Below are 12,444 nucleotides of genomic sequence, written 5' to 3'. Positions count from 1 at the left end.
CTAGTCCATTAATGACCTGCCAGCTGAAGGGCCTATGGGGAACAGCAGAGGCCTGTGCCGGAAAGCGTGAGGCTGGGGGAACAGTGGGGGGGGAGGTGTCCACTGTGTGGTCCCTTCGACCCTGCCAGGGGTCTGAGAGTCCCCATGGTAAAATGACAGGGAAAGCGCGCGTATCTCACAGAGGAGACTGGAGTTCACATCGTACACGCGTGCACAGGCCTGGCGTCCTTGAGATGCTAGAGGCGGTAATACACGTGGCCGGTGTGCACTGGCCACCTGGACGCAGTGGCAGGCTCAACCGCGTGTGTCCCTACATGGGCATCCACATTCCCCTCGTGACCTGTCTGGGGCCCAAGCCTGCTCATGCCCTCAGGGCCCAGCCCACGGCGGGTCCCCCGACTCACAGGCCTTTAGGGGTGTTCTAGTGGCTTTGGAAAGTCTTCTGTCTGGCCTGGCCCAGTGGGCCTGTGTCTCTCCCTTTTTGCTAAGCAGCTACTCCTAACCTTCCTGGCACAGGGACACCAAGCAGACCTCCAAATTTGCTGGAATCCTAAAAAAGTCAGCACGGATGAGGCCTGTCTGCTGGTGCTGAGCTCATCTGACAGCCTCCCTCCTGGTCCCTGACGTGCCCTGCCCGGTGGGACTTCTGCTCAGTGAGCACCAGCTTGGAGTGCCGGCCCTGGAAGAGATGCGTAAATGCAGAGAATGGCGGCACACAAAACACCGTCAGAAGATTCTAGACACTCCTGAGAGTCCAAACAGACCACAACGCAGGGGGCTCCTGCAGACCACCAGCGGGCTTTGAGGAAGTGTGCCTGGGCCGGCGCTCCCAGCCGCCATGCCAGGGCCCTCAGGACACCATCTGGCTGGTCTGTGTGCTGTTTCCGAAGAACCATCAGACTTGACTTAAACTCAGGCCCGTTTTCAGTAAGTAGAAAAGTAGACAGATTTAAAGGCAAAAGCACACGAGATTACTGGACAACCTCGCGCCGCGTCCTCCGTCAGGGTGCCCGAGGGGAGCACCAGACAAACAGCTCTGACGTCCAGTCCAACAGAAGGTCTGGCAAGCGGTGCGTGTGCGTCCAGCAGACGGTGGGGACAGTGGGGTGGCTACGCTACGAGCCGGTACTGTCACTCCCAGCCCCGACAGAGAGAGACAGGGAGGTCGGGAACGGCGGCACAGTCAGCACCAAGGAGCGGACCCCTGCACCTGACACAAGAGCGTGACCTGCCCAGCAGCGTCCACTGTGCACTGTCCGACCCACATCCCCTTCCGCAGGCAGCTCTAGCTCGGACTCATCTTTGCCCAGGCAGCCACACCATGTGGCACTTATTTATGGGCCCAGCACGTCTCTGTTTAGAGAGGTACTCACAGCCATGCCCCAGCAAGGACAGAGGCCACCAGGAACCCTCAAGGCCCTGCCACTGCGCCAGCTGCGCCTGGCAGAAGAATGAGTACCCTGCAGGGCGCCGGCGCCCGCGCACACACTCAGCGCACACACACACACACACACACCGGCTCACGCTCCCCGCTCACACTCAGCACGCTCACACACACACCAGCTCACGCTCCCCACACTCACACTCAGCACACACACACACCCCGGCGCCCACCCCCGTGCACACTCAGCACAACACACACGGGCGCCCGCTCCCCGTGCACACTCAGCACACACACTGGCTCACGCTCCCTGCACACACACACCGGCTCACGCTCCCTGCTCACACTCAGCACACACACACACACACACCGGCTAGCGCTCCCTGTGCACACTCAGCACACACACACACCGGCTCACGCTCCCCGTGCACACACTCAGCACACACACACACCGGCTCGCGCTCCCCGTGCACACAGCACACACACCGGCTCGCGCTCCCCGTGCACACAGCACACACACCGGCTCGCGCTCCCCGCGTACACACTCAGCACACACGCACACACACTGGCTCACGCTCCCCGCGCGCACACACACCCCCGGCTCACGCTCCCCGTGCACTCAGCACACACACACACACCCCAGCGCCTGCTCCCCGTGCACACTCAGCACACACACGCACCAGTTCACGCTCCCCGTGCACACTAAGCACACACACCGGCTCATGCTTCCTGTGCACACACTCATCTCACACACACACACCTGGCTCACGCTCCCCGTGCACACACTCAGCACACACACACCGGCTCACGCTCCCCGTGCACACACTCAGCACACACACACACACACCGGCTCGCGCTCCCCGTGCACACACTCAGCACATACACACACCGGCTCGCGCTCCCCGTGCACACTCAGCACACACACACACCGGCTCGCGCTCCTCGTGCACACACTCAGCACACACACACCGGCTCACGCTCCCCGCGCGCACACACACCGGCTCGCGCTCCCTGTGCACACTCAGCGCGCATGCACACACACACACTCTGGCGCCCACTTCCCGTGTACACTTATCCTGCTCCCGGAACAGTCCACATCCCCGGCACAGTACACCTGCTCCCAGACACAGGCCCCGGCAGGGGCATCCTGTGGTGGGGTCTCCCTTGTGTAGTCACTCTCCAGATAATCGACACAGGCCACCATCATCACTCTGCATGCCATGCCCACAGTCCAGAGGTGCCTGGAGCCCGCCCTCCCAGCTCTGTGCCAGGGCCCGGGCCAGGAAGCAGTGTAGGAAGGGCCTCGGGCCAGATCCCAGGTCAGCTGCGTGCACCAGCCCACCAGTGGCCCTGCCTCCCTGACTGCTGGGGGAGGGCAGAGCTCAGGCCCGCAGCCCCGGCGCACAGAGATGGTCCATCCTGTGCTGGCGGCTGCCAGCTCAGCACACCTGCGCGTGGGGCTCAGGCTCAGCGAGGCGCTAAGCAGCACGAGCCCTGGTGCAGCCCTCACTCAGGCATCCCACTGACCACTGTGCTGCAGGTGTCCACTCCCTACTGGCTGGAGGCAGGCCAGCATCTCTGACTGGGGGGCTCTGGGAAGGTCAGCACTCCTGATGCTAGGAGCTGCTGTGGCTGAGAAGAGGGGAGGGGAAGGGAGGCTGGAGCCGGAAGCTGCAGCCTGGTGGCCACAGGGAGAGCCATGAGGAGAGCCACAGGGAGTCCAGGCAAGGAGGGAGCAAGGCCTGACCTTCAGTCAGGGAAGGCTCACCCGCAGCTGGAGGCAAACCCCACCCAGGGCCTGGCCGCAGAAGCAGAAAGAGCCAGCAGGGGTGAATGCCAGGCTAGGAGGGGCTGTGGCTCACCACCATGAGAGCGTGCAACGTCGCCCTCCAGCACGACGCACAGGAGAGCAATCCAAAAAGCCAGACACAACGCAGGAGAGCAACTAGGAGCCACGCCTGTGGGGAAGACCCTCAAAAGAAAGAGGGCCAAGCACAGAGGCCTGGGGCACACAGAGTCCTGCTGGGGGGAAGGTGACGCTGAGGGTGCGGGTGTTTCCCAGACAGCCAGGCTCAAGGGGCCGGACCGTCAAGAGCAGGCAGCACCTGCCAGAAGCGGGCCAAACGGCGTGCGTACAGGCTCCCTGCAGACCGTACCCAGCAGCAGTGAGTGTGGAAGGGTGGGAAGAGCGGGAACAGGGGAGGAAAGGGCCTGAGGCGAGCGCACAGCCAAGGCTCACGGTGAGGGGGCCAGCCTAGCTTCCCGCTCACCGCCTGCCCGCCACAGGGTGTGAAACCCCCTCCGGGGAACAATTACACACAGGCCCCACGGTTTTTCAAACACGATATCCATCAATTCAATAAAAACTTACCAAGCATGAGAGCAGGCAAGACCAAATAAATACCAGTAAAAATAGAACCACCAATGACCCTCCTGTGGGCTATTAAAGACTTTCACGTAACTTAAGAGATGGGGGAATTTTACCAAAGACTTAGAATCTAATAAAAAGTGATAACTGAAATTAGGAAGTTATTTAATAGGTAGGTTTAATACACGGTTAGACAGAGCCAAGGAAAGGTCGAGGGAACTCAGGTCACTGGAGAACACTCAGACTGAAACAGAGAGGGAAGGAAAACAAATAGAACGGGAACCCCCAAACCCGAGGTGGGACGGGATGCTGTGCGTGGGCCTGGAGCCCAGAAGGGAAAGGGGGGCACACACTGGACCGGACAGCACGCTGCCCCCGACTCGCCCAGAACAGACAAAATACACAAAGCCACCAATCCTAGCAGTTCTACAAACAACAGGACAAAGGTACCCCCTCCCAGCAGCAGCAAGGGGAGCTGAGAGAAGATGCAGAGTCCCTTGGACCCTCGACAGGACAGGGAGCTGGGGAGCAGGGTGGCCGGCGGGTGCCGCAGAAACGACCACCAGCCACCCCAAACATCTGCCAAGTGAAGATGTTCCACACAAATCAGAGCGGAGGAAATCTTTCCAGCAGGCAGACCAAACACGGAGGAGAATGGTCCGGACCAACGCACAAAATCAGGATGGGAAAGGTGACGACGGGGAAGTGTGAATGAGCCTACAGGATCAGGCAGCGGCGGCAACGGTGAGGCAGCGCCGTGGGGTCCACGTGGTCCGTGTGACCCGGGGGGCGTGGGCGCTGCAGCTGAGGCAGACTCTGCGAAGTCACGGCACAGGATGGAACCACTAGGGCGGTGGGCAAAACGGTGACAAGTATGTGCAGAACAGACAAGCTGTTTAAAGGAAAACAGGACAAAATACCCGACTTCTCTGACAGGTGGTGAGAAGGAGAGAACCAAAGACAAATGGAACGAACAGAAAAACAGTGGTGGAATTAAACACAAATATACCAGTAAGACGTTTAATATTTTAAGACTGGATTAAAAAATTAGAGACACACACAGTTATACGTTGCTCACAGGAGACAGTGTGAACTATGTCAGGAGGGACCGGATCTCCAGATGGAAGAGACGGACCGCGCACACACGAAGAGAGAGAGCAGGTGTCCCTGGACCGCGTCAGATGCAGGAGAATCGCAGGGAGAGGTGCTGGGTCATCAGGGGAGGTTCCGTGAGGCTCAGAGTCATCCCCCCCAGGGGAGAGACCGTGTCCGGTCTGCGTCCTCCCAACAAGGCCGCCCCAGCACAACGGGAGCCAGCGGGGTCGGGGGAAAGACGCGAGAGGCTCAGCGCTCTCCTTCTCGTCTGGCAGGCAGATGTCAGCAGGGATGAGGTGACCGTGACCTGATTGGTATTCCAAGAGCACTCTGCCCAGCAACCATGGACAGGCATTCTCCCGAAACATACCACTACCAGTGGACCGTGCGCTGAGCTGCGAATCAAGGCACAGGAAATGCGGGACCACATTCGGTGGATGCCCGGGCCCACACACAGCTGCGCTGGAAACTGATCATACAAAGATAAGAAAACCCCCAACTGTTCTCAAAACACTCAGTAGACTTCTACGGGACTCAGGGACCCGAGACAAAGTAACAATGTCAATCAGAAAATATTTTGGAGCAGAGTGATGATAAGAAGGTGACACATCAAAGCTGTGTGATGTCACTAAGCTCTGTCTAGAGGGAAATTCAGAGTCTCAAGTGCTGTTACTAGAAAAACAGAAAGACTACAATCAAGAACCTGAGCATCGGTCTTAGGAAGCAAGAAAAATAGTAAGTCAAACCCAAAGAAAACAGAAGGAGAAGAAAAACAGAAAGAAATCAATGACACAGAAAATAAGCGTGCACCACAGGTCAATGACCAAGCAGAAGTCTGGCTCCTCGGGAGGACACCGGGGCGCCCCCTCCGTGGGTGGGGATGGGCACAACCACCTAGTGGTGCCGCACACGGTTTAACATGGAGTGCCCACGACATCCTGCGCGTGCGCCTGCACCCCCTGAGCCTCCCAGAACAGACCCACAGAGCCGGACAGACCGCAGACCGTGGCCCGAGACACGGGGGCTCCGGGGCGGGGCTGCTTCCCAGGCGACAGGGCAAGGGCCCCGCTGAGTCCTGGGCTCTACTGGGTAAACTGCGCGGTATGTGGGTTACATCTCCGTAAACCCTCACCCAGAAAAAAAGACTCATACAGCTGGCAGCGTCCCAGCAAGGTGGAGCAAAGGAAGAGGAGCAGGGAGCACCGGCGGGAGACAGGGAGGGGGCCTGTACCGCGGGGCAGCGTGCCGAGTAGGTATGATGACTTTACACCAACACAGGTGGGGTCTGAAATCATGGGAACGGTGCCTTGCAAGATAAAATGGAGCACAACTGACAGACAGGAACCAGGTCTGAACGCTGCTGTGCGTGTTGCCGAAATGGAATCCATAATTGCGACACTGCCACAAAAATGTTGAAGGCCCAGAGGGCTCTGTGGTGGACTCGCCCAGACGTCTAAAGAAGAAACAGCGCTGACGGCCTCCAAGCCACCGAGTGCGACATCCCCCCGACAAGGACACAACAAGAGGAACAGCAACACAGACCGACCACACAACTTCCCATGCGACACGGGCAGAGACGCCCGACAATGTCTACAGAGGGTAACACGCCACGGCCAAGGCTGCTTTACCTTCTGAAAGTCAGTGCGATTCAGCTCAGCACCTTTTAAGGGACAGACCCCACATGATGGTCACACTGACAAACACGTGGGAGACTCACGCCCTTCCTGACAAGAGCCCTCGGCAGCAGGAGAGAGGACATGTCCTCCACCTGATAAAGGGCGTCTGCCAGAGCCCACAGACTTCCACAGTGGGCGTGGACAGCACCATCCGTGGCCCAGGAACAGCCAAGGATGCCACCCTCAGTGGCAGGCACGCCACGCAGGTGACAGACACACAGATCGGAAGGGATGAACTAGAGTTGGCCGCACACAGGCACGCTAAGGAAACGAGAGATCCCGACATTCAAACAGGAAGATTAATAACTGAATTTTGTACTCTCGGGCATAACATCAATGTATGAAACTGGACGGTCCCTGTGTGCATCACCAAGAGGCCGTCGACGTTCATGCAAACACTTGTTCAGGAATAAAGCGAACAAAGCATGGGAAAGGCCCCTTGTCCAAAGTAACACAAGGTCGCCGCAAGTAGGGAACCCCAGAAGAAACAAGGGATAGTCACTGATTGAAAGAATCAATATCGTTCACATCAATGTCTTTTTCAATCCCCCACAAGTGGATCCATAAACCCTAATCAAAAAATCACACAAGACTTCTCATAGGAATAGACAACCTGATTCAAAACCTTGCATAGAAGGACAGAGGGCCAAGGGCAGTGCAGACGCCCGAGGCAGCAGGGCGGCTGTGGCTGGAGGCCTCCCCATCCCGGTCCTCAGATCATGGCTGAGCCGCAGCTCTGGCAGTCTGCTATTGGCCCACAGGCAGGCGAGCGGACCACAGGAGGGCTCTGAGACGCCGGTGGCAGACCCTCGCGCACCGTGTGCTGGACGGCCCATGCAGAGAAGCAAACCCGACCCCTCAGAAATCCCAAACTCTGGGCTGCCTGGGTGGCCCAGTCGTTGAGCGTCTGCCTTCGGCTCAGGTCATGATCCCAGGGTCCTGGGATCGAGCCCCGCATCGGGCTCCCTGCTCCGCGGGAAGCCTGCTTCTCCCTCTCCCACTCCCCCTGCTTGTGTTCCCTCTCTCGCTGTGTCTGTCTCTGTCAAATAAATAAATAAAATCTTAAAAAAAAAAAAAACTGTAAATGGTCTGTTTAAAAAAAAAAAAAAAAGAAATCCTAAACTCCAAGGAGACCCGTAAAACCGAAAGCTTCTGGAAGGGACCCCATGAGAGTATTTCCACGACCTGGGGCAGGCAAAGCGGTGCACACATCAGCCGTAAAGGACACGACGTGAAGGTGAGCCTCACTTAGAGTTCTGCCCACAGGAAGGTCCCACCAGGATGGACGCAGCCGGGAGGGGAGGCTACTTGCCACACAGACACCTGGCCCGGGCCTGGACCCAGGACACAGCCGTGCACAGTGCTCAGGGCAGGACTGACCTGCTGGGCCAGCAGCCCCAGGGCTCCAGAAGCCCCCGGCTGGCCAGCACGCGGTGCAGGCAGCCCGCTCCACGTCAGCGTCTGGTGGCTTTGAATCTGCAACTTCCTGTGCCCAGTGACACCAGCCGCCTCTCACACATGCCAACCAGCCGTCCCGCGGCCGTCTTTCAACCACGGGCCTGTCGGCTACACAGACACCCAGCAGGGCCCATCAGAGGAGTGAGCTCCCAGTGAACACGGACTCCGGGGCTGATGTGCCTACACAGGTTCATCGGTGTAACCGATGCACCGTCTGGGGGTGGGGGGGTGTCTGCACCGGAGGGGGACGTGCGTGGGGGGTGGGGCCCACGGGAAATCGCTGTGCCTCTCCCACAATCTCACTGTGAACCTAAAACTCATCTAGAAAATAGTTATTTAAAAACATTTTCTTGGGCGCCTGGGTGGCTCAGTCGGTTAAGCAACTGCCTTCGCCTCAGGTCATGGTCCCGGAGTCCCGGGATCGAGTCCCACATCGGGCTCCCCCTTCTCTGTGGGGAGTCTGCTTCTCCCTCTGCCTCTGCCTGCCACTCCCCCTGCTTGTGCTCACTCTGTCTCTCTCTCTATGTCAAATAAATAAATAAAATATTTAAAAAATAAATAAATAAAATAAAAACATTTTCTTTAAACTCCTTGGTTGTCCTTGGAGACACACAGGGAGGGGCAGAGGGAAGCAGGTAAAGGTGGGCTGGGGGCTGGTGGCAGAAGGGACAGTCCCGGCCTGTGCTGCCCTCTGAACAAGCAAGAAACAAAGAGCTCCTCCAGCTGGAGACACGGGAGCAGCAATGAAGAGACGTGGCAGGAGACAGAGTCCCCCGAAGTGAAGGGGAAGTGGGAGCCAGGAGAACACGCGAGCAGGCAGATGGCGGGCTGTGCCGTGAGCAAGAGTGAGGCCAAGGGAGGAACCGTAAGCGGCTCGAGAGGCCGCGGCAGGGACTCTGGGTCCACAGCTCGGAGAGAACAAAGGCCTCCAGGGAACAGCACGCCCACCCCAGGCAGAGCCCAGGGTTGGGGCACCCAGCTGCTCGACAGGAGCCCGGGAGCGGAAGACTGTGGGCACTGCTGTCCAAATCCTGGAGTCCACCAGGCCGTCCCCAAGAGCACTGGTGGAAGGAGACCACCTGCAGGAAACCACCGGAGGCCGTGCTACATGAAACAAGGACACGGGACCAGAGGCGAACGGAGCCCAGAGGGATGGCGGACAGCCAGGGTGGAGGGCGAGGAAGCCCAGAAGGCTCTCCCAGGGGAAGCACCAGCCAGAATTCTGCCGGCGCCATGCAGGGGTGCAGGTGGTCCAAGCACAAGAGTGGAACAGACCCCCGTCCTCTCCAAGAAGGCCCAGCCAACGGCGGGGGGCAGGAGGATAGCGGGAGAGCAGCCAGCCACAGGCGGAGTGCGCTCTGTCCTCGCCAAGGTGCCCAGCTTCCCAGTTCCCAGCTGGTGAAAAGCCACTCGAGTCCAGGAAGCCTCATAAACAGCGGGTTACTGGACCGACTGAGCCCAGGTCGGAGGGAGGACGGCCCACGTGGAGGCCCCGCAGCAAAGGATACGCGGTGTGCCCTCCGTGCGGCACACCAGGTAGAGGCAGGCCGCGATCACGTGGGCCATCTTGCGGCCGCGGGTCAGGTGCTTGCTCACGGCCATCTTGAAGAAGTTGAAGGCTGTGTCCAGGCAGTGCTGGTTCAGCTGCAGCTGGCTCCCCAGGTGGTGGATCTGACGCCTCCCTAGGACACAACATGAGACGTTACCACTGGTTCCCAGCGGGAAGGACACAGACTGGCCCTCCCCCTTCTAAGCTGTCGGGTTCACTTCTCATGTGTCCCCAGCCTTCTGTGTGGACACGGGGGCCTGGGATTCGCACTCCTCTCTGCACCCAAACGGCATCGGTGCCTGCACAGGGTTGTGTGTCGGCCAGGCTGGGGCTACTCCTCACCGCTGAACATCACCACGTGCTCCACACAGACACGACCTCCCGACAGGGGCTGATGACATGGCCTGACGGCCATGGGCCCCACAGCTGCGTGCCCTGGGCCTGCTCCAACAGCCAGGAGCCTGGCCATGCCCACCCAGCCTTCCCAGCAGGGACCCATGCGTCCTGGCCAGCTGCCCCCAGGCCAGCCTCCAGCCTGCCATGCGCTGCCTGGGCAAGGGCAGGGGCAGCACCTGGCAGATTCGGGGACGGAAGGGGCTGCCGGGATGTCTGCGGACTCCGCGACATAATGTGCACTCCTGCCCCTGGGTAAGCCCCTCCCACAAGCTGTGGGCGGCAGCAGGAGAGGAGACGCACCCGCTGTGTGTGTGGACAGGAAGGGCTGCCGCGGGCCACGGGCCACACAGCACAGAACCAGGAAGTCCAAAGCCCACATCGGGACAGAGCAAGAGCTAGATTGTAGCACCCGCCCACAGCCCACTCCCAGCGACCACCGTGGACCCCAGCACACAGACTCCCCACTGCACCCAGCAGCCCTGGCTCCCCAGATCCACTCTCTCTTGGTGAAGGCCACCCTAAGCTGGGCCAGGGAAAGAAGGCAGGGACTCGTGCAAGTTGCCCACAAAGAGCTACGTGCAGATTCCCCTGCCCTCTGACAAGGACAGTAGTCTGGGGAAGGCGAGGGCTGTGTGGCTTCCTCAGGTCCCACGGCCTGGCCTGCCCGCCCCACAGACGCGGCAAACAAAGACCGCCAGCCACAGGCGGGGACCCCGGGAGCCAGTGCCCCGAGGGACCAGCAGCCGGCATGTGCTCTGGCAGCTGGGGGGCCAGATGGTCAGCACCCCTCCCAGTGGAGCACCCCTGCCCTGCCTGGAGCCCTCCAGCCGGGCTGAACCGACACAGAACCACAGCCCTGACTGACTGGACAGAAAGGGGCCTATCACTGGCTCCCCAAGGGCACACACACTCAGCCCAGCACGCCTGCGGTGGAGGGCCTGTGAGCCCCCTACCTGTTAGCTGATGCCCGTCTGGGAGTTCTTGGAACAAAGTGGGGGGCTCCCCGGTGGCTTGGGGGCTCGGACTGATTGCAGTTATCTTATAATATATTGTATATAATTCACATACTGTAAAATCTACCCACTTAAGGTATACAATTTAATCATTTTAGGGGCGCCTGGGTGGCTCAGTTGGCGAAGTGTCTGCCTTCGGCTCAGGTCATGATCCCGGGGTCCTGGGATGGAGCCCCGCATCGGGCTCCCTGCTCCGTGGGGAGCCTGCTTCTCCCTCTGCCTCTGCCACTCCCCCACTTGTGTGCACATGTGTCCATGCTCTCTCTCAAATAAATAAAATCTTTAAAAAAATAGTTTTAGCATATTCATCACAATTCAGAATATTTCATGACCCCAAAAGAAACCCTGTGCCCATTAGCAGTCACCCCCCAGCCACCCCCAAGTAATTTTTTACTCCATGCGAGGTTAGCAAGCACAATAGGCAAACTGAATAAATCCCATGATGCAGACATGCACGTACAATTGTACAACGTTAATAAGTATAAATTCTTGTAAAACCATTCCTGATCAACTAACCATAGCTTATTCTCATTAGGCTTCCTCCCAAAAAATGAATGCTAAAAGTAAACACACTAGCACATGGTTGCCTTCCACATTTTGGCATTTTGTGAAAATTAGGCCCATCTTTCCATTCAAGCCAGTGGCAACGGCCAGGAGAGCAAGAAAATGAACCCAGCGCAGGGCCGGGGCCAGGCAAGTGCCCCAGGAACATGCAGAAAGAAGGGTCTCGGTCAGAACTGCTTGAGTCTCAGGCTCTCCATCCACAGGACACCCCCCCACAAACCCCCAGACCAGGAGGACCTTGGTGACACCAGCTGGGCCCCAAGGTCAGGCCAGTGCAGCGGACACTGGGGTGCCCCAGCAGGGCCACGCGTCACAGCGACTCCTGTGACCAGCTCCAGGGGCACCCCGCGACAGAAGGCCCTTTGCAGACATGACAACAGACACCGAGAATCAGCAACCTCCGTGGGAAAGGGCAATGAAAGGGAACAGCAACACCAGGCTCCACAAGCAGACTGGTAACGGAAAAAAGCTTTCAAAGCCCATGACATCCTCCAGAATATCAGAAAAGATACCAATCCACAGAAATGTATCAAGGGAGGGGCGCCTGGGTGGCTCAGTCAGTTAAGCATCTTCCTTCGGCTCAGGTCATGATCCCGGAGTCCCAGGATGGAGCCCCACATCGGGCTCCCTGCTCAGGGGGAGTCTGCTTCTCTCCCTCTCCCTCTGCTCCTCCCCCTGCTCTCTCCTCTCTCTCAAATAAATAAAATCTGGGGCGCCTGGGTGGCTCAGTCAGTGAAGCGTCTGCCTTCGGCTCAGGTCATGAACCCAGGGTCCTGGGAAGGAGCCCTGCATCGGGCTCCCTGCTCGGCGGGGAGTCTGCTTGTCCCTCTGCCCTTCACCCTACTGGTGTGCTCTCTCTCAACCGCTCTGTCAAATAAACAAATAAAATCTTAAAAAAAAAAAGAAATGTATCAAAGGGCTATAATTAAAAAGATACAGCCCTT

The 12,444-nt window shown here is 58.6% G+C and overlaps 1 protein-coding gene across 2 annotated transcripts in view; it reads right to left on the bottom strand.

Annotated features, from left to right (window-relative positions):
- Positions 1 to 12,444, bottom strand: part of BRF1 (BRF1 RNA polymerase III transcription initiation factor subunit) — a 58,901-nt gene that overhangs the window by 31,480 nt on the left and 14,977 nt on the right. The window contains exon 3 of one of the 2 annotated variants that reach the window (XM_027572771.2): positions 9,487 to 9,660. The exons of the other annotated variant lie outside the window; for it this stretch is intronic. Coding sequence (XP_027428572.1) covers positions 9,487 to 9,660 — 174 coding nt within the window. The remainder of the gene's footprint in view (positions 1 to 9,486; positions 9,661 to 12,444) is intronic. 2 annotated transcript variants of the gene reach the window in all.

The sequence above is a fragment of the Zalophus californianus genome, chromosome 6 (assembly GCF_009762305.2).
Source record: "Zalophus californianus isolate mZalCal1 chromosome 6, mZalCal1.pri.v2, whole genome shotgun sequence".
In the NCBI taxonomy this organism is placed as follows: domain Eukaryota; kingdom Metazoa; phylum Chordata; class Mammalia; order Carnivora; family Otariidae; genus Zalophus; species Zalophus californianus.
This window is presented reverse-complemented; position numbering and strand designations above follow the sequence as displayed.